Below are 25,732 nucleotides of genomic sequence, written 5' to 3'. Positions count from 1 at the left end.
TGTAATGTTTATTTATACTGTTCATGCTCACTACTTGTAGCACTTCGAGATTTGAAATCAAATATGAAGTGCTTTATAAATGGAACCCATTATTATTATTATTATTATTATTATTATTATTATTATTATTATTATTATAAGACCCTTTGAAATTCACAAAGCTATGTCAGAGCTCCAAATACTGTATGCCACTCTCATATCTGTAAGAAAATGTACAGATCTGGATTTGACTACATCATTTACTGTTGTGAATCCAAGCTGACGACAGCTGCTGCCCTCTGGGAAAGAGCGAGCTACAGACTGTTCACAGCCATCTTTCAGGCATACAGGGGATTAAAGGGAGTGTTGACATGTGTACTCAAAAGAAAGATTATCCGTTAAGTTTTACGTTTAAAGGATAAGGCTGAAAAGACTCAAACCAGCAATGAGCTAGACGTCCCTCAAAGCTTTCAGACTTTCTTCCACCGTCTGTGGCAGCCCTGTGTCTTTTTGCACATCTTTAAGAGCAGCTTTCTAATGAACCAGTGTCTGATTGGCTTATTTGACACATACAAAAAAAGCAATATCTAGTAGAGGCTCCTCACAATGCAGTATGTCTACCAGTTTTGACCACTTCAACCACAATTGGGTTATAATAAACACAGCATATGTATGTTTTAAGAGGAATCAATCAATGTTTATGTATATAGCCCAATATCACAAATCACATTTGTCTCAGTGGACTTCACAGTTTGTACAGAATATCGGAAGGATCTAATAAATGACAATATAGAAGCAAAGACTATTTGCAAGTCTGATAAAGACCGTAATATTTGAAGCAGAAATAAAAGGTTTCTTGAGATCCTGCGGCCCCTCGTGGTTTGGAACCTAGAGATCGGGTGAAGCAGGATTTACCTCCAGTAAGGACAAGTGTGGGACACACGCTGTGGGAACCAGTGAGTCAAGACACCAGCATCTAGACGAGGGGAAGCCCAGCATCACTGTCCTCATTACATGCAACAGACCCTTGTTAAGATGAAGCGTGATGACTCCTTTAATGTAAGACCAAGTCTCATGTCTAATGGCCCCATCATTACTGAAGAGTGTAAACAGGAGAAAACACTCCATACAGACATGGGATTAGTCCCCGAGTAAGTGTTTGTTGTGGTTCAGGAAACCACAGGTTCATGTGTGTGTTTTATGTGTGTCTGTGTAAGAGTGTGCCATCTCTGGTAGCAGGGCTTCTTCCAACACTGTTAATGTATTTGTTGTTGTGAGGCCCAGCGTGGAATATAAGAGTTAGAGCATGTGATCGCAGGTGTTCATGCTAGCCTTGTAAAAACTTGCAACAGTTATTACAGCCAGAGGAATATTTGTTTTTATCAATCAACCATCACAAAACATATTTAGACTCAATAGAGTAAGCATTACAGGTGGTAACGCAGTTGCCCCAAAACCTCCACCTTCTCACCCATGTTGTATTTGTTTTAGTCTCGCTCTAAATACACAAGTGTCTGGACTGTGACAGATGGGCCGGTTTATGGTGAATGTCAAACTTAATTATGGTCATATTGAAGGTGCTCACTTGGGCAAAGTTAGTAGTTATGCGGTGCCGTTTAGTTCAAGATGAATATGTCTTTGAAAAGTCTGCTATTTATGTCACAACAAAAAAAACATGCATCAAACATACAGAACCCTTTAAAATAATCTTTTTTGGATTGATCTTTCAACGGGATAACCTACTTCTGAGACGAGAGCTTAACAGGTTAATTCAAATGCATTTCAAGTGTTTCAAAGTGCCTTCAAAGCTTCTTAGGCTTAACAGTTTCTTGTTGTCTCACCTACTAACGAATGTCTTCATCTCGTCTTAATGGACTCTTTTTGCTTTGGTTTGTTAGCGTGTCTAGACAGAATGCAGGGCTTTCAGTTGGCTATTGTCTGCCTGTGTACCTGGGGATGGCTGGATGGCCTCACCACATCACAGGGCTTTGTCTGCCTCAGTTTGTACTCTCATCAGAGACCAATATAATTGCCTTTCAACTCCTGTCCCCCTCTCTTCTCCTCGCTAATGTGCAGTGCGGGGGGTTGGTGGAAGGGATCTGCGCTGCTGCTATGTAAAGGATAAAGCTACACTGGTCGCCTGCTAACTGAGCGTGTGCAGAGAGGTTAGCAAAGGAGAAGAACAACCTGATACCTGAAATCCAACCTCAGGACATGGAACAGGAAAGGTGTCTGGTTCCAGCTAGGGCCAAAGTAATGGACATGAGCGGGGGGTAGGGGTTGAGTGAGTGAGTGAGTGAGTGTGTGTGTGTGTGTGTGTGTGCGTGTGAAGTTATTAAAGCTTTATCAACATGCAGCTGATACAACTTCCCATGCCTCACTCTTTCCCCTGACCGCTCACCCTTATCTGACATGTTTGCTAATGTGTGTGTGCACATGACATGGACCTGGATGTGTGTCAGGGAATGTGTACATTTGGGGGTGAGTGCATTTGTGCGTCAAGGTCAAGAGAGCACTGCAAGCTATCTGTAAAGCGAAGCAGGCTGCCGCACCATGATGTCTTAAGCAGGATGCTCTTCGTGCTTGAAAGGTCTGTGAGCATTTTGGTAAATAACCCTCGAGCCTATTTATCACATACACACGTTCACACACCTGGCCTCCATTTTACCTCCTGCCTGACGCAATCTGCACGTCATGGCAGCCGCTCCTTAGATGTATCACACTTTTGTTACTAGGAAGCATGGTGGCAACAGGCAAATATATCACTGGATGTTTGAATGAAACCATTGACAGAAACCTAAACAACAACTATTTCAATAAACAAGCTACACATTTTTCATTGGCCTCCTGAACCTGTTTTTGTTTTTGGACAGTTGGACGAGACAAACAAGCTACATTACAAGCTTTATGTTATCCTAATATGTTTTTCATGTGAATAACAGTTGGTTATTATCAGTTTGTCTTTTGTTTTGTAGATGTAATAAGAGTTAATGAATTCAGTTACTTAAAAAGGTTGAATGTATTTTAATGACTGTTAACTGTGGACATTAGCAGAGAGATTAAGTGCTGAGACAGGAGGAGGAGAAGGGTTTACAGCTACGTGTAAAGAGTTTTAAAAACAGTTTTACAGACTTAACAAACACCTCCCTACAGACAACATGTCTGCCCCTCCATCTAATGAACACGCCTCCGATTGGTTCTGGCATTCGTCCCACCTTTAATGATGACCACTGATTGGTTACAGGCCTACTATGCTTACAACCTTCTGCCGGGTGAAATAAACAAGAAAGCCACAAGAATCATCAATCATCAAAGACAATTATCTCTCTATGTCCTCCTTTCTCAACCTAAAAAATCTCCCTCTTTCTCTCATGCTGTACAACTTTATTTATTCTCTCTTTTGCTATACTTACATGTCTGGACTATGACAGATGTGGTGGTTAATGCTCAATGTCAATTAATTATGGTCACGTAAAAGGTGCTCTCTTAATACTGTGTAATTTAATGTAGTCAATTATTGCTTGGATGTTAATAGAGTTAGGCGTGGATTTACGACTAAAATTGCCAAGTCATGTTAGGTATATATGCCTTCAAATACATCTGCAACAAAACAGAGGGCTTTGAAATAGTTTGACAATATTTTCTTTACTTTTTTCCTCCTTTAATTCACCCAGAGAGTTGGGTCGAAGGCGCTATAATCATTAATTTAGGTATCCGCTCGCTTTCTCTGAAACCAGAACTAATCCACCTGTTGCATTATTCACCCAGAACCAACACTCCCAGTCCCTACATCAATATTTTAGTGAAGACCATGCACCTCCCCTGGTGGCATGATCAAATAGGTAGATACGCTACATGCATGGTGGACAAAATAGTCCACAGGGAATTTATTCCAAAATGACCAAGTTGGATACAGGTAGATCTTTTCTTTCCTTATCCTTTGTACTACTTTGCTGTCTCCATATTTAGCATTAATGAGCAGTATTCAACATTTAAAACTTGCTTTATACCAATATATTATGTGCTTTTATTACTACATTTACAACAACAGATACTATAGAAGTGGAAAATATGAAGTATTCACATCTGAAGGAGCTCTCAAAGTCACTGAGTTCATTTCATGCCACATGCCAGTAGGTCTACAGCCAGCCAAGTGATATCAATGATCATCCTCTCCTTGTTGAAATATCATTTGTTATCATGAGAATTAACATTCAAGTGTTAAACATATCAGCTTTTTAGTCTCCTGTGGGGCCACATGGTAATTACTTCCATGTAGTGATTCCAATATGGAAGCTTGTTGAAGCACCGTTAGAAGAACCTGTCAGCGGTGCATTAGGACACATTTCCAAAATGTAGGTTTACTAACATTAATAACTCTGATGAGGTCAAATTCGTTTTTTTTGTCATTTAAGAATTTAAGCGATTTCAATGTACAGGACATTCTTTGCTTAAACATCGCCTTGTTAGCTTCTCCACTTTTGTGCCAGCCCCAGTTGAATCTATTGTAATCCTTTGACTGCCATGTTGGCTCTGTGTTACCACTGACAGTAATTCTTTATGATAAACCACATCCAACGTTAGTGATGATGTTAGTTTATCAGAGCTTACAGAGCCAATACACAAAATAAGCATCAAATACTTCCGATCAACCCATTATTAAAATCAACACCTGCTGCACACACTTCCTGGAGAGTGTGTGTTTCTGACGGTTGTTTGTTTGAGTGCAGTGCTCATTATGGCATCAGAGCTGTTGGTGTACGGCAGATGTCAGAAGGTTATGTCTGTTTCACAGATGCTAGGTTGGGTGTCTAAAAACCAAAATATGGCAGCACTTTCTTTCAAATGTATAATTAGCTCTGTTATGACTTCATATTGAGTCATAACTTTCAGCATGGCCCTAAGAAACAAACTATTCCTTCTCACTGTCGCTTTTGGAGGACAGTTGTGGATGAGGAAGAACAGCAGGCCTGCATCAGACCGCTATGTGCTGTTTGTTTCCATTGTTAAGGACCTGTGTAGTCTTCATATTCAGATGTATCAGATTGTCTTTTTCAAGAAATCTGTGGTTGTGATATCTTCATCCAATAATCATCTGGATGAAAAACCCGGTAAGACTTAAAAAGTTCACCACAAAAGAAAATAGTCTGCTGTATAAGATCTTAAAAATTCTTACAAATTAAACATTCATGCTAATGACAAAATCCAGATCGTCAACACCACAGTTTGACAATCATGACGTAAACTCCAGCCAATTTTCTCACGAAGACAGTGCTGTCTCTATTGTAATTTGTAGCATAAGGAGGGGATGTGTTCGTGATTATAAACCTGCCGTTTTCAATTCAAAACCAGCATGAGGAGAACATCAGAAATACTGGAGCGTGTGAATCATAAAATAGCCTTAAACCAAAGCATCAGTCTTATTGTTCTCCGTCAGCGTCTCAGAACTTCTTTGTTTATGCGATGTTCAGGTCGCGTCTCTTTGCTCTGGAGTCTGGCCTAACTTCAGGGGCCGTCTGAGAAAGAGGTGTTTACTTGTGTTTCACTTATTGGTAAAGTCAACACACTGATCTGTATTCTTTCTCAATTTCAGTGCGTTTAAGTGCGTATTTCATTCCAATGGAGTGACAAAAGTACACTCAGTGAGAAAGGGAACAGCTCCGTTCTAAAAATGAAAGGAATGTGTTGTTTAATTTTAAATCACGGCTCTAAATTAGAAAGCTGGAACCAAATAGATCGTAATGAAAGTGCTCTGCGTTATTAAGATTGGCACTGATGTTTTTCATTCACTGAGAATGATCCATTCAGCAACTTGACCTTAACTGTAATGTATCTGTACATTATCGCAAGACCTCCCTTTTGTCTATAAGTGTTTTAATGTGTCTCTAATTAAAGTTAACTGCCAGGGCCATTTTTGCAGAGCTGGTTTGAAGACCATAATGCGTTCAAAGCCACCAGCTCAACCGCAATGAAACAATTAGGATCACTGAGCCGAACTGCTGGTCCCTAATGGCATTCTCCTCCTAGGCATGAGCAATCAAGATTTATCCAAGGCATGACCAGCGGAGCCAGAGGAGACCCTATGTCAACTCGTCTAAACTGGAATATGTAAAGCCGCTCACATTTACTGATCTTAAGTCTGTGTCGCTCAAGAAAAAAGATCGTAGCCATTTGCTTTCTGTGCTGACCCTGGATCAGGACCCTCACTCTGTTCGACTATGAAGTTTGGCCACAGATTCCAACAGCAGTTTAAGCCAAAACCACCAAGAGAATAAGACTGACTCGTTTTTTTTCAACAAAGGAGAAAAAGATTGACAAATGTGGCCACATCGTTAAAAAAAAAATATTTTCATCATTAGAGAGGCACTGTTTTTGCATTGTGACCTTAATATACAGATCTTAAAACGGTAAATATGCAAATATGTATCAGCACAAGTTTATTAAGAACCATTTCTTCCCCAAAAAGTATTTTTTTGATTATGTTGTTTAATTAATTAATTGAAAATACTCTTTCATAAAATAATGTAAATCCATTTTGAGCTTTTTGTTACTTAGGCAGATCTAATAACATTTGAAGTAGAATCCTATCGGGGAAGGGAAGCTCCCACATCCTTCTTAAGTAGTTCAGGGGGAAAAAAGACAAATATGCAGCGAACAAATTGTTTTCTGGTGTGACAGAACATCTTTTCCCGCTCAGACGACTGACTTCCAACATCTGAGACTTGTTAGGACTGTAACTCAGAACAACAAGGCTGTGGGGCGAGGTAATGAAGGGATCAGGCAGTAATTGATCAGCAACTGATAATGAGCTCAATGATTTGTGCTTACTATGACAACACAGCAATGATTAAACCGTTTGAACATTTGAGTACAATAAAAGGCGGGTCAGAAACATAATCTGTTTACTTGTGTGTGTATGTGTGTTGTGTGTTGTCACCCCAAATTAAAGCCACATATCCACTGACCAGATGTTTTCCTCTATCTCTTTGCAATTGCATGTCTCTTCTTCCCACTCCTTAACTCTTCCTTTGAGAGTTTCCATTATCATTGCTTTTCAAGGCTCTCATTCATATAGTTGGTGTTCTGCCTTTAAACCTTATATTATACAAAAAGTTAAACTTTCTAGAATAAACACTATCCTCAAGAACCCACATTTCAAATATGACTATAATATGTTCAATCTTTATTCGTCTGTAAAAGAAAATATCTCAACTATTCAATTAATCTTTTCGTTGAATATCCAAATAGTCTGTCTATTGACAATTTAACAGTTTTTATTTTAAGATTTTTTTGGGGCCTAATATCAACGTAAGCTAAGCTCTCCTTCAGAAATAAAACTTATCGAATTATGTCTTTAAAAAAATTAATAAAATGCATGGCAGGCCACTACGACAGTTTTATAATATCTAATATATCTAATACAAATATCTAATAATTCTTACAGCAACATGAAGAACATTGTAAAGTGCTGTCTGTGGTGCTGAATTTTGTTTGGAGGTGTTAACATGTAAGATGAACCTGAACAAGTGGAACAGACTTTATAGTGAATATATGGCTTCTACAGCGCTTGTTTGTCAACCCAAAGACATTCAGTTAACTAACACATAAGAAAGAAATGCTAGCGTTTGAAAGCTGGAACTAGAATATGTTTGGTAAAGGTAAACATGAATGACTACATTGTTGGCATCCAACAGCTGTATATCTCAGTCAGAGTCACACACCTTAAAAGGGAAAGCAGTCCTTGTCATTTATTGTAGAACTTGCTGTGTTATATTAAAATATAATCTTTGGAAATTCCTGAAAAATTGCATGACAGATTGACACTTAGGGACTAAATGAGATTAGAAATACAGTAGAATGTGGTTAGTCAAATCAGCTGCATACTCAGTTATTACTTGGAACCACTGACTCCTGTGTCAGAGGTTCCAAGTAGTAACTGAGTAAACTTATGAGAGAAGAGGCGGAGAAGAGAGGGAGATATGGCTGTTGTCTGACAATGTGAAAAGGAAATTAAACAACGCTGAAACCAGACAGCAGACCTAGATTCTTGAAAGGTGACACACGTAAGGCACAACTTCTTTCATCCAAACACTGGGAGATGTTTATCTAAAGATTAAGCTCCAAGTAAAGAAATCAATTGACAGTATATCTGTCAAAATAGCTGTGAGCTGCTTAGCTCAGAACCGCTCTGTGCATCTTCACAGAGAAGACATGTTTGGCCTTTACCCGTCATAGGCTATGCGTCACGCAGGGTAGAAAATGTATATGTTTTTACAGCTGACACTTCAGGAGAGTATTTTTCACCAATATTAGAAGAAATCAGGAAAATTAGTCAGAGACACTTCATTGGACAGGACAGTATTTGCACTCTGAGGGAGCAACAAGGACTCTGCTGGTGGGGGCAGTTATAAAGTGAGGTGTCAGGTTAATAATGGCCGCGCTGTACACCTGCATGAATATGATTGGATATCACAGGTCAGCTGGTAGCCGCAGAGCTGTGAATGAGCCAGACATTGTGAATCATGAATGAAGCAGCCGAGGCCGCTAGGATAGTGGAAGGACTTCTGTGACTGCCTGAAACAACGCTACGCTTCATTTGTTATTCAAAATTGAATTGTGGACTTAAAAAGAGTTTGTTTCCGTTAACTTTTAAACTTTCACAATAATTAATACAAAACAATTATACATACATATGTACACTAATAAATACTCTTTTGGTACAAACTAAAAAAGGTTCTACCTAAAAGCGGTTACGTTCACAGTCTTATTTAAAGGAAATAATGCATATTTTAGACATAAAGTATGTAACAATTTAGAGCTGCCATAAGTAAAACAAATCACATTTTCAAATTAACATTAAGAACAAATTCAAACAACCCCCAGTCCTAATCGGGAGGACAGAGATATTTGAAAGATGGATTGAATAGCTCAGCAAAAAGGAGAAAGAAATGAAGAATGGATTTATTTCAGACCTGCTCTGCTCAACTGGTGGGGTTTAGTCTGGGAAGGGGAGGAGACAGAGAAAAGAGGGCGAGGGAGGGAAAGAGAAAACGGGGTTACCCCTTACACACACACACACACACACACACACACACACACACACACACACACACACACACACACACACACACACACACACACACACACACACACACACCACAACATACACACACACACACCACACACACACACACACACACACACACACACACAACACACACACACACACACACACACACACACACACACACATCACACAACACACACACGTACACACACACACACACAACACACAACACCACACACACACAACACACACACACACACACACACACCCACACACACACACACACACACACACACACACGCACACACACACACACACACATATATAAATGCATCCAGCTCTTCAAAGCCAAGTGGTTTCATAGACATCCAATTACACTAAGAGATGACATGTGGGGAAATGCAGCAGATAAATAAGGTGAAAGGAAACACAAGATTCGGTCACCTCAGAGAAACTCCAGATAACCAGAGAGCGCACGACTGATAGAGATAGGAGGGAGGGAGAGGCAAAGGAAAGAGGGAGGGGGCCAAAAGAGAGGGAGCCGCACACTGGAGGAAAGAAGAGAGGCAACGCACCGCTCCAGCGCTCAGACTCTGAGAGGACAGAGGAGAGATACGGGAGAGATACGGGAGCTCACTGACAAGACGCACAGAGAGGGGAGAAAGACTAGCTCCCGGGCTCAGTTACACACTCCAGTAACTTCAAACCAGCTCCGACAAAGAGAGAGAAGAGGAGAAGTCCAGTCTGGATTCTGTCACTTTTTTTGGTTGGCCTGCCTTGCATGGATTTCTTGGGACATTTTATGAGAAGCAGCATTAATCTTTTTTTTTTTTTACTTCCAGATTTTATTTATTAATTTTGTACTGAGCAGTTTGTCATCTTTAATCCAGACCTCCTCCACCTCCCTGCACTGGAGGGGATCAATGGTTTGGGACATGTGTGCGGAGCAGGTTTCAGCAGTGTATATGAATGGGTTGTGTTTGTGTCTTTAGATATCAGAGTGTAGGTGTACTTTCAAACTTTAAAAAAGGGATTTTAAGTGAGTGAGTGTGTGTGAGTAACCAGGAGCAGAGAGCAACAGTCATTGGAGGAGAAGGAGGAGTGTGGTGAGAGGTCTTTGAGGCGAACCCCAAGTTGTTCCCGTGGCGAGGTGATCTGAGTTATGGATGTTGACGCATTCCTGCGTCGCTTCTGAGGAATAAACAGCAACGGAGACTACAGCAGAGCCAGCCACAAAGCTGAAGGCTGCATCACCATCTCCAATAATTTTACCGATAAAGCCACATCACGTCTACCGCAGTCATTCTACCGGTTTTTAAACCTACAGTCCCAGTGAGGTTGGGGGTCCCGGGGCAGAGGAGGTGTAGGCGGTCGGTCAGGGGGAGTTTCTCCCACTCTCGCTCCCTTTCCCTGCACCCAGCTCAGCATGCCCCAGCCCCTGAGCACCTCCACAGCTCTCCCAGCTCCACTACCATGTGTAGATGGACAGTGACACAAGGTGCACCGCACGCCTGGTCCTCCACCTGCTACAGACCCCCCTCTCTCATCCTCTCCTTCACCTTCCTCCTCCTGCTTCTCCTGCTCGGAACCTCTTCCTCCGCACCCCTGTCCGCTTCATCACCAGACTCTGAGAAGCACCACAATGCAGCGAGAGGGGCTCCTCCTCACATCTTCATCTCACATGCGCCACCTTCCTCGTCACCCTCACCGCTGCACGCATCCTCTGCGAGGTTGCCCCGGGCGACCAATGTGTCATCGTCCTCCGCGACAGTCATCGGGCGCCACGTGCGGAGCAGCTACAACCATCTTCAAGGGGACGTGCGCAGAAGGAAACTGTTCTCCTTCCAGAAATTCTTCCTCCGCATTGATAGAAAAGGAAAAGTTAGTGGCACCAAAAGTGAGGACGACCCATACAGTAAGTCGACTTTGTTACATTTCTTAATGTGTTTCCACGGTTTCTTATATTTTAATTGAAATGTAGAGCCTTTAATGTATTTTGAGACATTTCATTTATTCAAAGACTTTTTAGTTGCACCAAACATTGACTGAGGCGCTCAAAGAGAAGTTCACATGACGTTTTCTGTTCAACATTTGTATGCCCACATGTAAGAGAACACAAGAGAGCAAATTATGGACTGGTTTCTTCCCACTGAGTCTCGTGTGCTTATCTGCCAAGAGAGATGTTTCTGGTTTTCCACCCTGGGCAACCAAGCACATTAAGACAGGTGACTGGGCAAATGAACAAATAACAGAGCTGCGTGCTGTTCAGCCTTTTCCCCATGTGCAGAGGCGGAGTACAGAGAGTCACGAAAAAGAGGGAGCATGACAGTGGTGGAGAAGAGGAAAAAAAACTAAATGAGAAAGCCAAGAAGATAAAAAAGAGAAATGATCCACTGGAACCAATTAGAAATCGCCCAGAGAAAGTTCTTTTTCTTTGAGGAAATATCTAAAACACAGCTATTATCGGAAACCCTGGGGAGAAGGAAATGTCCATTTACTCCGTAGTGCTATTGTGCTGCAGCCATAATAGTGGTGGGAATATGCTAAGTGTGAGGTTTTATGGACTCAGATGTAAAGTAATAACCATGCAATTCCTGCTCCTTTTACCGGTTGTGCATTTTGAAAGTTAAATATGATTTTAACCTTTATTTATCCTGAGAAGGGTCATTCAGCACTTATGGTCTTTTGTCAGCACCAATCACTCTCACATTCACACAGTCAAACGCTTCACAGCAGATCAAAGTCCTTCACTGTGGGGCACTGAGATTCTCTACTGGCACCTTTTAAGGCACAATGTGATGTAGTGTAGGATTTCAGTAAGGACACAGTATGATCGCACGTTGAATGCAGAGATGTGGAACATCTTGTGAGATAATAGGACCGAAGGTGCATGTTAAGAATGTGCATTTGAATACAACTGAGGTATGCTTTGGTTTTTCCAGTAACTTAAATACCGAAACACCACAATAGCAACAAAGCATCTTATCTGTTCACCAGCAAATATAAACGCTTTAAAGACTTGCAAGAGTCATCATTATCGTTTATGACTGACCCAGAACAGAAAATCAGCTGTTATCATTCTGTAGTCCACAACTTTATCTTCGAGTTAAACACATCTGGAAGTTCTCCAGGACTGCCACAGGTTTCTGGTCTGTGCGCAGCTCGGCCTGAGGGCACATTGACAGTAGTTGTTGAGGGAGAACAGAACATTACTCGCACATTTACCTGTCCAGAGTTTCCTTGCCAGTTTACTGAATTTGATGGGCGACGTCCAAATCACAGGCTTATTTCTTTAAGAGTATAAAACAGTCTGCATGACGTCTGCTGTATGTGTTTGAGTCTGTCACAGCATGTCAAGTGTGGGAATGTAATCTCTATAAATGGACCTTTATCTTTTGCCCAATTGTATAAACATGTAATAGGTTTGTATGCATCTCTGTGGGTCTGTACAAGCCTCTCCTGCTAAGAGCACACACACAAACCCCCACACCCACACAAAAACGCACGCACACACACGAGCACAGAGAGGCCAGTCTTGCACATGGCCTCCATATGGCAAAGCCCACTTTTATTAGGGCCAGGGCCAGTGTCGATATGTGTGAGTCCATATATGTGTGTGTGTGTGTGTGTGTGTGTGTGTGTGTGTGTGTGTGTGTGTGTGTGTGTGTGTGTGTGTGTGTGTGCGCCACTCAGACACCAAGGCTCTGCCAGACATGGCTGAAGGAATTTCAATTAGCGTCTCTTCCTCCCTCCCCTTGCCTGCAGTCCTATCTGACACACACATGTGCTCACACTCTTACACTTTTACACACATGCACATAAAGAGCTCAACCATTAGAGTGCAACGTGTCACTAACCATAATGGCATCAGGTCATGCCATTAGAAGCACAATCCATCAATTTCAACAGCTCTTGCCAGTTGATTGTGGCGTGAAGTAGGTGAGAACATTTCAGAGGAAAGGGCCAATCTTAAGAAGCAGGACTTGGCCGTGAAAGCAAAACCTTTCGATTCATATTTTGTCTTGTCAGTATTTCAGCACGTTGTATCGACCTGAAAGCAAGTGCAGATGTTTAACATGTTTCAGATTAAAGGAAGATGGGCCAACATTTTGTGATAAACTGGAGAAATAATTAAATAAAGTTGGACACTACGATATCTGTTTGGGTACCTGTGCATTGACAGTATTTGCATGTGTGCAAAAGCTTGCATGTAGAGCATTTCATGCTTATGTGCAACCTCCTTTTTTTACATGTGCTCTACAACCTGCAGAGAACAAACTGTACCCTTCAAACTAAACCAAACAGAACATAATTGAATTTTCCTCTCCTAACTGAGAACATGAATGTGGTATTTGACATACAAGACATATCATCCTTTTCAGAAGTTTCAATAAACTTGTTGCTTATGTTTAATGCTACAGATTACAACATTGTTCACTTGTGCTATTCCCCAACACTAGAAGCAAATCAATTGCTTGCACAGACTTTTGGACAAATGCGGTCTTTGATGCAAGTTTTCTTGCCTTTATGTGCTCATTAAAAACACATGGCTACTTTGAGATAATTCAAAAATCCTCTAGATACAAGGTACTATATACCGACATAACACAGTGTACTAAAATGTCTCCGAGCAAACTCAGGTGTTGCACATCTATAGGACGACCCAAGATGTTATTTGTCAGAAATGGACTTCCCCTTTAGGAGAACATCAAATTGAAAGCTATTGAGGGGGCAGGTAGTGTTGTTATCATGCTCTAGTAGTCTGGTAATGTTCAGGAGGTCAGATTGCAAATGAGTGTCATTAGATGGTGTCAGAGGTGATGAAGACGTTTCAGCTCCAGCTCCGGGGTCGAGCTTCTCCTCCACAGCCGGGCCTTTCTAATCATCTTGTCAGAGCTGAGGGCAGTACATCACTCTGGGCTTTTACGACCTGTATTGTGAATGTGTGCTCACTGGTGCAAATCACAGTCATGTGACCAACGCTCATCTGTCCATCTCACCTCATAAGGGACTTCAAAATAAGGCGCTCTTAGTGGGAATGTAGAAATCCCGTCTGGGCGTCATGTGATTAGCATCGATCCTGCCACTGACCGTAAGCAACAAAACTGTGCTTGTTTACTTCCCTTGATGTCGTGCATGGACTGTCACGACTTGTTTACAAACACACGAATAAAGCAGTGAAACAAATGGACATGTGTTCGCAGTTGGACCACAGACTTGTGGTCGTGCTTAGCTCAATTGTATCGAATGGTGCCAACTTGACCACATTCGGAGCTTTGATTCTTATTGTGGCCACCGGGATTGTAAAAGCTGCCACACATCCTTATTGTTAACATTAATCACCGTAGAGACATATTACCCACTGACACAAATGAAACCAAGGCATCCAGATTTATGGAGAGTCTAATACGATGGACGTTATTCTGATTTAGAGCAGGCTTTCCATGTCCAAGCTAATTACACAGGTCCGCCCCCTCTGGTTTGACCTCTACCTATTGACCCAAGTCAGGAAGCGTTGTTAATGCAAAGGTCAGCGCTACACGTAGTGCATCACTTTTAGCTGTTCTGTTACTCTGTCATTGTTAGTTATGTGGTGTAGCTAGGGGATGCACATTTCACATTCTGTCTTCAAGACTACAAATTATTTGCATTTCCGAATAAATCTTTAGAACCAAATTCTGGTGGAGGACACTAATACTCTTTTTCAACTGTTTCCTTAGTAATAATTGAAGAAACATCAAGAAATGCGTGTGTCAATTGAGTGTCAATTGCTTCAAAAATGACTAACTAAGGCATTACATTTAAAACACAACACTTTATTTGATTTTCCACTTGTTTTATATTCCATATAATTGATGTTTGCAAAAGCAATATGCACCAAGAAGTGTCGCAATCTTCTATTTTATGTGGATCGTAAAACTGTTTCAGGAACATTTGAACCAAGTTCTAAAATAACACAACTGCTTCTTTATCATTCTACTCTGCATCCATACAACTCCAATGACTCAGCAAGGATAACAACAAACCTCATTCTTCCTGAACATCTTGAAATAAGTCAAAGCCTTTTTTTTCAGTTTCTGTTTGTCTTCATTTCGCTGCCTTACTCGTGGGAAAAGGTAACAGTGTGGCACATAAAAGAGAGTTATGAGGAGGTTTTGGATGCACCAGAGGTTAGTGTCAGTGTTGCCTTTCTTTCAAAGCGACTTTGACATCTTCGTTGACTTTTCCAACAGCTGTAAAATAAAGCTGTGTGCAAACATATGCGCACAAGCATTTTCAGAAAATACTGAACCTATTAACAATTACTCCTAAAGCTGGCAGAGCCAAGTTTCACATCAACAATTGCATTCAGCTGTACTCTGAATACTTACAATAAACATATACTGCCTTCACACTCCTCTGATCCTCCCTCAAACTGCGCCAACATCCATTTTGCGGATGGCTGAAACAAATAGCCAATATCCTGATTGGTTGTACAACAAGCATGGAAAACCATTTAAGGTAACGACTGAAATGAGTCTTTACTTCATCACCTTATAACATCTTAGAGGCTAAATTCTGCTGGTATGTACGCACAAATCATACATTTAATTCCACAAGCAGCCTTTTTGTAAAGTTTTGTTAATATCGGAAATTCAGCCAGAGTCTGGATCAAATCATGTCCGTTCTGATTCAGGTCTCCTTTTACTGCAATCTACGGAGCTGACAATGTCCTGCTGAAACATTACACAATATTTTTTAGGATCTTACATAAGAGCAATGTTATTCTACTATAATGAAACCAAGCCAAATCATTGGTAAGGTTGTTGTAGACTTTGGGGAAAGACAGATTGACCATTTACTTGTATTTACTGGTACATAATCTTTGAAATCCGGAGGATGAAATCTTTCGTCTAGGACTAAACCTCATTGGGTATCAAGCCATCATTATCTAAAGAGCGGAGAATGACAAAACCTGCATGTACTGAAACATACTGTAGGCTGTTAAGAATTGATCTGCTAACAACTTGCAGTCTTTTAATAAATACTGGAAATATAGGCTGACATGGCTCATATTGTGGCAAGATATGCAGCATTGCATTTTCATCCTCATGACTGCTAAATGTTGCGTCAGTTGTCAGAGATTGCATTCTACCGTAAAAACATTGATTGATTTGAATGACAAGTGAAATGTAATGCAATGCATATTTACAATAATGAAGTTCTTTCTCCATCTTGGCTAGATAAGTAATAAAAAGGACTATTTATGCAACCACCCGTCTTTCCCTCCATACTCTTATCAGCCCTATTTTACATCTCCCACACAGGGACGAATGCAAAGGTCCAGAGGTCCACATGTATGAGTGCCCTTTGACCCACAACGCATGTGTGTGTTCAAGATTCATACGTCTCACGCAAGAAACATGCAGTGCCGAAATGATCAGAACAACTCTTCACAGTTAATAGAAGTTTCCCATCAAGATGTTGGTAAAAAAGTTCGACATTGTTAGTGCGGTTGTCATACTTGGAAAAGTTCAGTGCTCTTGCCAAAAGTCGCTAAAGAGTATGACAGAATCCATCTTGTTTTTCCATCACTGTTTACATATTTCCTTGACATATTCCCATCACTTCACTGCACGACTACATCAGCTAAAACCAGACTGATGTTACGGCCAGATTTCTGTAGGCAGGCCAAGCGATCCAGCTACTAACAGTCCGGCACCACCCTAAAGAAAAGTCTTTCAGCAGCAAATCATGTAGATCTTTGACAGCTTTGGAAACTTTCCACTCATCAAGGGTCGATTAATATCCACAAAGAATTGTAAGTTGGATACCTTTTTTTTTATGGACGACCCATTTTATTGTTTGGGTTATTCTGGCGGAGTACAACCATAAATAACACATTTGAGAGAGAAAGGGAAACAGAAAGGAATGGAGGGAGACACTGACTTACATCCAGTTGTCAGTTATCAACCAGATTTCTAAACAACTGTCGAGATTAGATGTGAATCATCATTTCCATGTCATTGGTTCTGCTAAATGAGCAACCTTTACAAATACACTTGTGTGAAAAACGGTTGAAAGTCTGGGATACTTCTGGGAAACCAGTCATATCCTTCAAGTGCTACTTCCCCACAGCCAACATATTTTATATAGAGTGGCATTTTCTGTATGAATGCAAACCAAATGCCCATTAGCTCAGTTTGGGGCAGATTTCAGTGCTGAAATAAGAAGTATCCAACAATTTGTAGCTGTTGTAAAATAAATCAAAAGATGAGAAAACAAAATGCCAGTATCAAAGCAATATCCATTTGGCGAAACAAAGATTGGAACATCATCTGCATCATTTTCAGTTAAGAACCGGAAACTGCAATATCTGCCTTGTCAGCAAGACATTAAACGTTGTGTAATCTCAGCGAAGTTGGAGCCAGTAGTACCGGTTTGATCTAGAGAGGATACCAGTGTGAAGAAAAAGAAAATAAAGAAAAATGCACATATCAATTTAATACTGAAACTGAGATCATAGAAATGTTTAAATATCATGACTGTGTAATTGAATTTCTCCTAAATTATAAAAATAAGTCAATGAGGTGACCCTTTATACTGTAAAGTGGGCTGAACAGTGACCTCTTGTAGCAGGAGACAGAACAACTTCCTTATGCATTTAAATGTAATATCCAGGAGGAAACTTTAAGTAATGTTGACTCACTAGATCTGAAACTATTAGCAGATGTAACCATTGTGCGATTGACAGAAACTATTTAGTTCATCTTAAAGAAATGTTTCAAGCTTATGCACTTAACTTTCTCTGATTCAAGCTTCTCCAATGTCTTTTCAACAAGTGTTTTTCTTAGACTATCTTTACTACCAGCGATTCAGATGAAAAAAATGGAAGCCTAACACTGAAAGTGTCGTTCTGGTGTTCGCCTGGTTCATGTGAACAAGCTTTATTCATGGCCAGTAAAGCAGCGGGAAGTGAGGAATAGCACCTGCGAGAGATAACATCCAGGGCTGCTGCCATATAGACACCACATGCTTGACGAAAAGCCCCCCGATTTAATACGCACCCACACCTTCATGTTTCTGCTTCTCGATACACTCTCACTCACCCCTAACCCTGCCTACACACACACACCCACACCCACACCCACACACACACACACACACACACACACACACACACACACACACACACCACACACACACACACACACACACACCACACACACCACACACACACACACACACACACACACACACACACCACACACACACACAACACACACACAACCACACACACACACCACACACACACACCACACACACACACCCACACACACACACACACACACACACACACACACCACACACACACACACACACACACACACACACACACACACACACACACACACACACACACCACACACACACACACACACACACACACACACACACACACACACACACGGCTCTTAATGGAGTCATCAAAGGTAGAGCTGAGAGCAAAGAGTTGAGTCCAGAGAGGCATCTGGACAGCCTGGCCGTTTGAACAGAGCAGCCAGGAATGCCAGCTAATTACCCTGTGTGTGTGTGTGTGTGTGTGTGTGTGTGTGTGTGTGTGTGTAGGTGTGTAGGTGTGTAGGTGTGTAGGTGTGTGTGTGTGTGTGTGTGTGTGTGTGTAAGTACACATTGTGTGCGCACATAAATGCATGTGTGAGGAGAGACAAAAGAAACAAGAATGATACAGAAACAAACAAGGCACATGTGATTGACTGAGTATTATCTGTGCATGTACGTCTGAGGTGTAAAGTCTGATTTCTAACGCCAACAACTCCAACCACAACAGTTGGACAATATCTCACTGGCAGCTGAACTGTAAATGAAAAATGTGTGAAATGAAGACGACCGTCACAGCAGCTGAAAACATAACTCCTGCCGTGTCAGGCCCGTGAAATGTTTTGACAGAAACTGGCAGCTTTGGCACTTTATCATGTTACAAAGTCAACTGTGTTAAAAGGAATCACAATATCTCAGGTGGTTTGGGTTTTTTTCTTTCTCCTCTCCATCAAATTACCATTAACATCACTTGGAATTTCTCTTGATTTCCTCCCTTGTGTGTGACATAACTCGCTGCAGTCTTGCTGCGCCCCGTAAAGTGATCTCAGATTATGCGGTGGTGGGATGATGAGCAGCGCAGGCGAGAAACTTAACGCTATCTGTTGCCTAGACCGCTGGTATTTTTACACTGAGGGTTTTCACTCAGGTGATCCTTTTTGTGTAATTTTAAAATAATCTGGGTTTGTTTTTCTTTTCCCCGACAAGCTTTTGAAATTGCATACAGCCTGAAGAACAGTGTGTGGTTTATGCTATTTCTGTCCAACAAGAAACAGTGATGTGAGTGTTTCTGTCATGGCAGGAAATAAAACCCTGCTGGTTGCAAGAATAAGCTTAATAACACAGCGGGTTTGGACTAAAAGGCTGTACAATATGAGTTTAATACCATTTATAACCCAGAAATCAAATACGAGCAAAACACATTTTGAAAATAAATCAATTTATAAAAAGTTATATTTCTGTCAGGATTGATCAATCTAAAACAAGCCTCTGTTTTTCAGCTTTGGTCAAAACTGTCGGCCAGAAAGGCTTTGATGTGGCCACTTAGTTCAGGACGATACTCTAGTTCACCACATGAGTCTAAACCAATACCTCAACGCTCCTCCTAACCAGACCCGGCGGCAGACATACATCTCTGGGCGGGCATTTGATTTACCAGGGCGGGCCCCACGAACACTTACATTTCCCAGGAAATCTGAATTGTCAACGGGGGGGGGGGGAGGGAGGCGCTCGTGAATTGTTGAAAGAGAGGGGTTTTAGGTTGCCATAAGGCTGTTGACGGTCTTATGTATCCATTGGTTGGTTTTGTGGCACATTTGTAACGCTGTGCCAACTTGGGCAAGCACCAGGCAAACTTGAGCGCACACAGGGTGGAGAGGTGGAGTGAGGTTGAGCGATGGGGAGAAAGGGAGAGAGAGAGAGATTGACCGAGGCAGAGAGCCTGTGCAGCGGTCTGCTTGCGCACTGAGCAGGAGTTTGTGAGAGAGCCGGCTTGAGAGTACATTTCTCTTCAAAATATAATTGATTGCCAGCTGACTTGCTTGCTCGTTGGTAACGTAGGCCTAACTGATTTATTCTAATGTGCCTGCATCTGGCGCTGAGTTGCCATATTCCTTTCGTGAACCACTAGCAAGAGTAAACTAACTGACAGGCTGCTGTGCCGCATCTCACTCAAAAACCCACACGACTCAACCCAGCGAAAAACCAGTCTTGCGCGCAGCCTTTCATTCAGAATTTCCTAGCAAAATAAAAAAAATGATATTAAACTAATACAAAAATAAATATTAGGACAAAGCCCTACAAATAACAACAATAAACATAATAATAAAACAATAAAAATGTGGTATTCAGCCCTTATTAAAACAGCGGGCCCAAATCCTGGATGGGCGGGCCCGGCCCCATGGGGCCCGCCCATGACGCCGGGTCTGCTCCTAACACAAACCATATAGCAGTTTCAACTCCAAACCAAGGTCTTCCCTGGAACTCACCAAGTAAACTGCACCACTGAGAAGTGTTTGTTCTCTCTCAGACTTTATAAGGAGCCGGAAATACTCAATCATCAAGACAAAATAATGCATGGTAATGGATGTCAGCAGTGGCCAAGAAGAAATGGTTGCATGTATTTTGCATCTATGGACAAATACAGCAGAATTGTTTATATTTGCAGCTGATATCTGATTTGGTGGTCCGTTTTTTCACATCTAAATTATTCTTTTGTATGTTTGATTTTCTTTTCTTTTAGGTCTTTGGTGGTTGCATTGATGTAAACATGTCGCAATGAATATGAGACATCGTCAATCACTCTGTTGCCATAGTTTCCAAGAGAAAAATTATCTTAGTGTTCAAACCTCAACTGATGCAAATCAGATATTAAATATATTTTTAAAAACATCATAGGGCCGTTTTGTCGATGAAAAGTTTGTTTCTTGGATGAAACGTTTATATTTCACATCTTTAAAGGAGTGAGAGGATTGGTTGCTACAGAAAAACATATCAAAGTCAAGGGAATTGGCAGCAGAATCAAAGTACCAAACTATTTCTATTCTTCTCGCTGAGGAGAGTTCATGACACAAACTCATCCACGAGTGACAATATTTCTCAACACAGAGCGAGACCACTCCAGGCTGAAGGCACAAAGCAGACCCCTCGCAGCTGGTCACCGTGTCGAGGTCAAATTGTGAACAACCGCTGTATAATCTTCAAGAAAGCCTCTGGATAAACAGTGGAAACATTTTTATAACCTCTCTTAACCTTTAAGTTCAGCTGGAGTCTCATTGACCGTGTTTCTAGAGGGGGCCGGGCGGGGGGGTTGACGGGACCTCTGCTGTATGTGTCTATTCCTGTGTAGTGTCTTGTGTTTGGATTTGTGAGCATGTGTGTGTGTGTGCGACCGTGCTCTTCAGAGAACTGCTTTTATCTCAGAAGTGACTAATGTTGGATTGAGCTCAAAAGACGTCCTGTAACAATTGTACGCTTGAATAAATAGTTTTGCATAATCATAAAGTTACCCATTTCATTGAGCCTATCTAATGTAGCATATCTCTAAAGATTGAATAACTAAATGATATGAGTTGGTGGCCTTCAGGGGTACAGAGAGCACTATAATATATCGCTCATTATCAATAATAAAATATTGTTACTTGACATTTCATATGACAAATGGTAATTTCTACGTGTGTGATGGAAAGCTACTTATGTCAACTCAGTCACATTTAAACACTGAGGTTTACTGGGAAAGAGGAACTAAAGCTGAAAGGTTGACAAGGGTGGAGACAGAAATTACAAATATAAGGAAATGGGGCCATTTAAAGGGAATGATGATGATGATGATGATGATGAAGAAAGAATGCCAAAGAGGCGAAGAGGTCAGAAATAAAGTAGTCGTAACTCTCCTAACAATAAAAGCCTAAAACTATCAGAAGGCAGATTACCGTTAACATTTATGAATTTGACAGGGTCAAACCGGAGTTTATTTCTGGCTACAAAACCCATTAAACATCATAGTGGTCTTAATGATGTGGTTGATGAACAGTTTCTTACTGTTAGAAAGCCAAGTTGTAGGGTGAGTGTTTAGGTTTGACTGGCAGAAATGTTTTTGGCCTGTGTTTCGAAAAGTCGCAGCGTTGCCCTGTTACACACAGGTGTTTGCCCTTGGTGAGTTCTTACAAAATGTTGATAGCGGAAAATGTTCATGCTTTTTAAATTAAGTGCTGTTAGTGCTTTGGTTTATAAAACTTTAAAAACATAAATCCATGATTAGGATGGGCTGAGATCCAGTCGGCACAAGAAGTGAGAATAACAGTTTAACACTCTTAGAAAAAAGAGAAAAAACGCAAGGCGGCAATAAGGCAAAGTGTTGAATGCAAGTTTTAAGAGAATTGCACAGTGGGTCATGCACCAGACCTTTAAGCCTTCGCCTATGTGTGTATGCCTGACTGTGTGTGTGTGTGTGTGTTAATCACAAAAACCTGATGAATGGGTGTGTGTTACAAGCTCCAGTCCTGTTTTGCTCCCTCTCCCCGCCATAAACTCTGTTGTTGCAATCTAAGCCTTTTGTTGCAGCCTGGCCTTTTAACTCGCAGGCAGACGGGCTGCTCCTGGTAACTAGCAAAGGGGCCATAAAAGAGCCCTGTTCTTTGGTTTTGGACAAACCACATCAAACAGGAGAGGGAAAAGGGTTTGAACAGGTGGACCGGCATTTAGCGCAGTATGGACAGATCATAATTTGACGGATCACAGCACAGAACCGTCAGCTGTGTGTGTAGTGAGATGGAACATTCTGAACCTGATAGATGTTGTGTTGTGGTACACGTCCGTGTGAGTAATGGACTTCACATAATGAGCCAACATGATGCACTGTGAGCCTGGAAAATCTACTTGAAGTTTAAAGGTTTAACAAGCCTTCACTGACCAAATAAAGGAGCCGTGGCGATGGATTAATGACTTACAAAAATAAACATAAATCAAAAACAGCAACATGCGTAGAAGAGAATATTTTTCTTTAAAAGCAAGACGTCAAGTTCATTTTAATGCCATTTTGAAACATTTCAAAATGCAAAACAGTCTCTTTACTATTGCAATGAGAAATGGAGAAACAATAGGTGACTACAATGACAGATTAGTAGCAAGGTCAAATTAGTGAGCGCAAAATAAAAAGATATCTTAAAATATAGAGGGTTATGAGGACGAGCGAGGGGGAATAAGGGCACATAAGGAGCGTTTGGTAAGAAGACGGGCTAATATTAAGTTTAAAGAGAAATGTGGATAACGGGAATAATCTATAAAGTTCCGAATTGAATGTCCGTCTTCATTATTTCATAGTGACCTTATTGCTTCTGTGTATCCAGTACAATACCTCTTTATAGAATTGATTCAATTGTATTTGCAGCATATCATGTCATAAGGTTGTCTATAAAACATGACTTGAACAGGAAGCTGTCTCATATTGTCATTTTGAAATATCAGCAGTGAGTAATAAACCAGCAGAGATACTGTGCATGGACTTTCCCCGTTTCTCACTTCATCCGTCCAACTATTCCTGCAACAAGGCTCCACTCCCCTTTAGCTAATCCTCTCAAACCCCTGATAGTTTTACGGCTTGGTGTAACTGGCTTCAGGATGAGAGAAGAAAGGGCCGGCAACCACAGCTTAAACCAGTAATTGGTTCAGGCTTGAAAACTGATACGGACGCCTTGACCTCTTGCCAACCTGGCAGCCAGAATCCCTCTCGCTCCGTCCTGTCCGTGTGCCCGCCCGCCTGAGCTCCCCTGGTCAGAAAAACAAACATAGGACGGAGAAATGTTTTTTCCTGGCTTACACCTCGGTCCCAGGGCACGCAGCCCACAAGCTAACCAGCAAATAAACGGGGGGCAAGAGGCCGGTCTGAGGTCTGACTGTCACACAGTAAAAAAAAGAAAAGAGAGACAAGACTGGGGTTCACTTGTGCAAAGGAAACTGAGATAATCCAGGTTTCTCCTGCAGTATTTCTAAGCACTTTTGCAACATTTGAGATCCTAATTAAGAGTGATGCATGAAGACTTACATTACAAGATCACATTTGTAATTGATTCTAATAGTAATATACTAACTAGGTGGTGTTTCAGTTTCCTTCATCTCCCAAACAATGTCCATATTTCTTCGTAAAGGCCATACAATTCAGCATTAATGCAGAGGGGTTGATCGATTATTAAACAAATGGAAAAATACTTGGATTCAGCTTATTATTTTTTTGGTGTGTTTTTTTTAAATAGTCTGGTATGTATCACTTGTCTTTGCGTTGTGTACTGATCAAACATAACAAGCATAACAAGATGCCTGGAAAAATGTTGTAGGCATTAATAATGAAGTAATCACTAGTTTTTGCACTATTCATGCGTTGGGTTTCAGCTAAATGTAAGCTGAACAGAAAGGAGACCACAATGGACATGAATAAAGTTCTGACATGTTTGTTCTCTGTCCCCCCTACACCAGGTATGCTGGAGATCAAGTCAGTGGATGTGGGAGTCGTGGCCATCAGGGGCCTCAGCAGCAACTACTACCTGGCAATCAGCAAGAAGGGAGAGCTATACGGAGCGGTGAGTAGCTTCAGTACCTCTACAACAACCTAATCAAAGTTCTTGCAAAAGAGACGTTTTTCACCCTGAATCGGAAAACCCTGCAGCTTTGATTTTCTTAAATGATTACTAAAACAAGGCTGCAGGGCTCTCTCACTTCCAGAAATAGGAACCACCGTCAGTCAATGAGAGCCCTCCTCTCTGCTACCTTGCTTAGCTCTCCACTCCATTCAGAAATAGGAAACACAATCCTTCAGTTTCTCTTTTCTGCTTCAGTCCCTCTGGGGAGAGCAGCCCTTGTTTCATCTGTTTTCTCCCTCTCCCTCCTTTTCTTCATCTCATTCTCTCCCTGCTTTTTTCTCTCCTTTGCTTGCTTTGAAAGAGCCAACTTTCAGCGTGTCTCTATGGGAGCCACACCACAGATGTAATGACACACGGTAGAAAGAGACAGAGAGGCATTCTGTTGCATGGCCTGAAACTGAATTCCCATGACGTCTTCTGCTCGCTGCAACATAAGCCATAGTAGAGCGGCAGCGAAGGCCCGGCGTTCGATTACACTTGATGGGTTTACACAGTGCCTTCTTTATCCGGTCGTAATCAAATGAAATCATTGTTTCATTTCATCCCCAGGTTAATGCGCAGCAGGGATATATACATGATTATGATTGCCTTTAAGTATAACCATGATTCAATTTGTATCGTAATATAATTCTTAAAAACACCAATGATGACGGACAGATGAATTCACTGTGGTCTGTGCAAAATTAATCGTGCTCAACAGTTATTGCTCTATTAAATTGGTGAAAAGGTACTGACGATATTTGTTATGAATTCATAACTACACAGTTTATCTGTTTTAATCCACCATTTTAGTGGAAAGACGATCAGCACGCAGACACACACACATTGTTTGGTCGTACTTAGCACCAGCGCACGTTAAAAAGCTGCACAGTGTCTGTAAGATATTTTAATTTTGCTTTGGGAACATTCAGTTTTACTTCTGGAACCAATTTAAACAGCTGTGGCCAGATTACAG

The 25,732-nt window shown here is 41.3% G+C and overlaps 1 protein-coding gene across 1 annotated transcript; it reads left to right on the top strand.

The window, feature by feature from the left end:
• Positions 1-9,653: 9,653 nt before the first annotated feature.
• LOC117535428 (fibroblast growth factor 10-like) lies at positions 9,654-24,717 on the top strand (the record flags this gene model as incomplete). The annotated part of the gene is given in 2 exon segments (XM_034199873.1): positions 9,654-10,961; positions 24,614-24,717. Coding segments are annotated over 2 exon segments (546 nt in total), but the record flags the coding sequence as incomplete, so codon positions are not given.
• Between the last annotated feature and the right edge of the window lie 1,015 nt (positions 24,718-25,732).

This window comes from Gymnodraco acuticeps, unplaced genomic scaffold (assembly GCF_902827175.1).
Source record: "Gymnodraco acuticeps unplaced genomic scaffold, fGymAcu1.1, whole genome shotgun sequence".
Lineage (NCBI taxonomy): Eukaryota > Metazoa > Chordata > Actinopteri > Perciformes > Bathydraconidae > Gymnodraco > Gymnodraco acuticeps.
The sequence above is the reverse complement of the archived record's forward strand: the minus strand, read 5'-3'. Positions and strand labels throughout refer to the sequence as shown.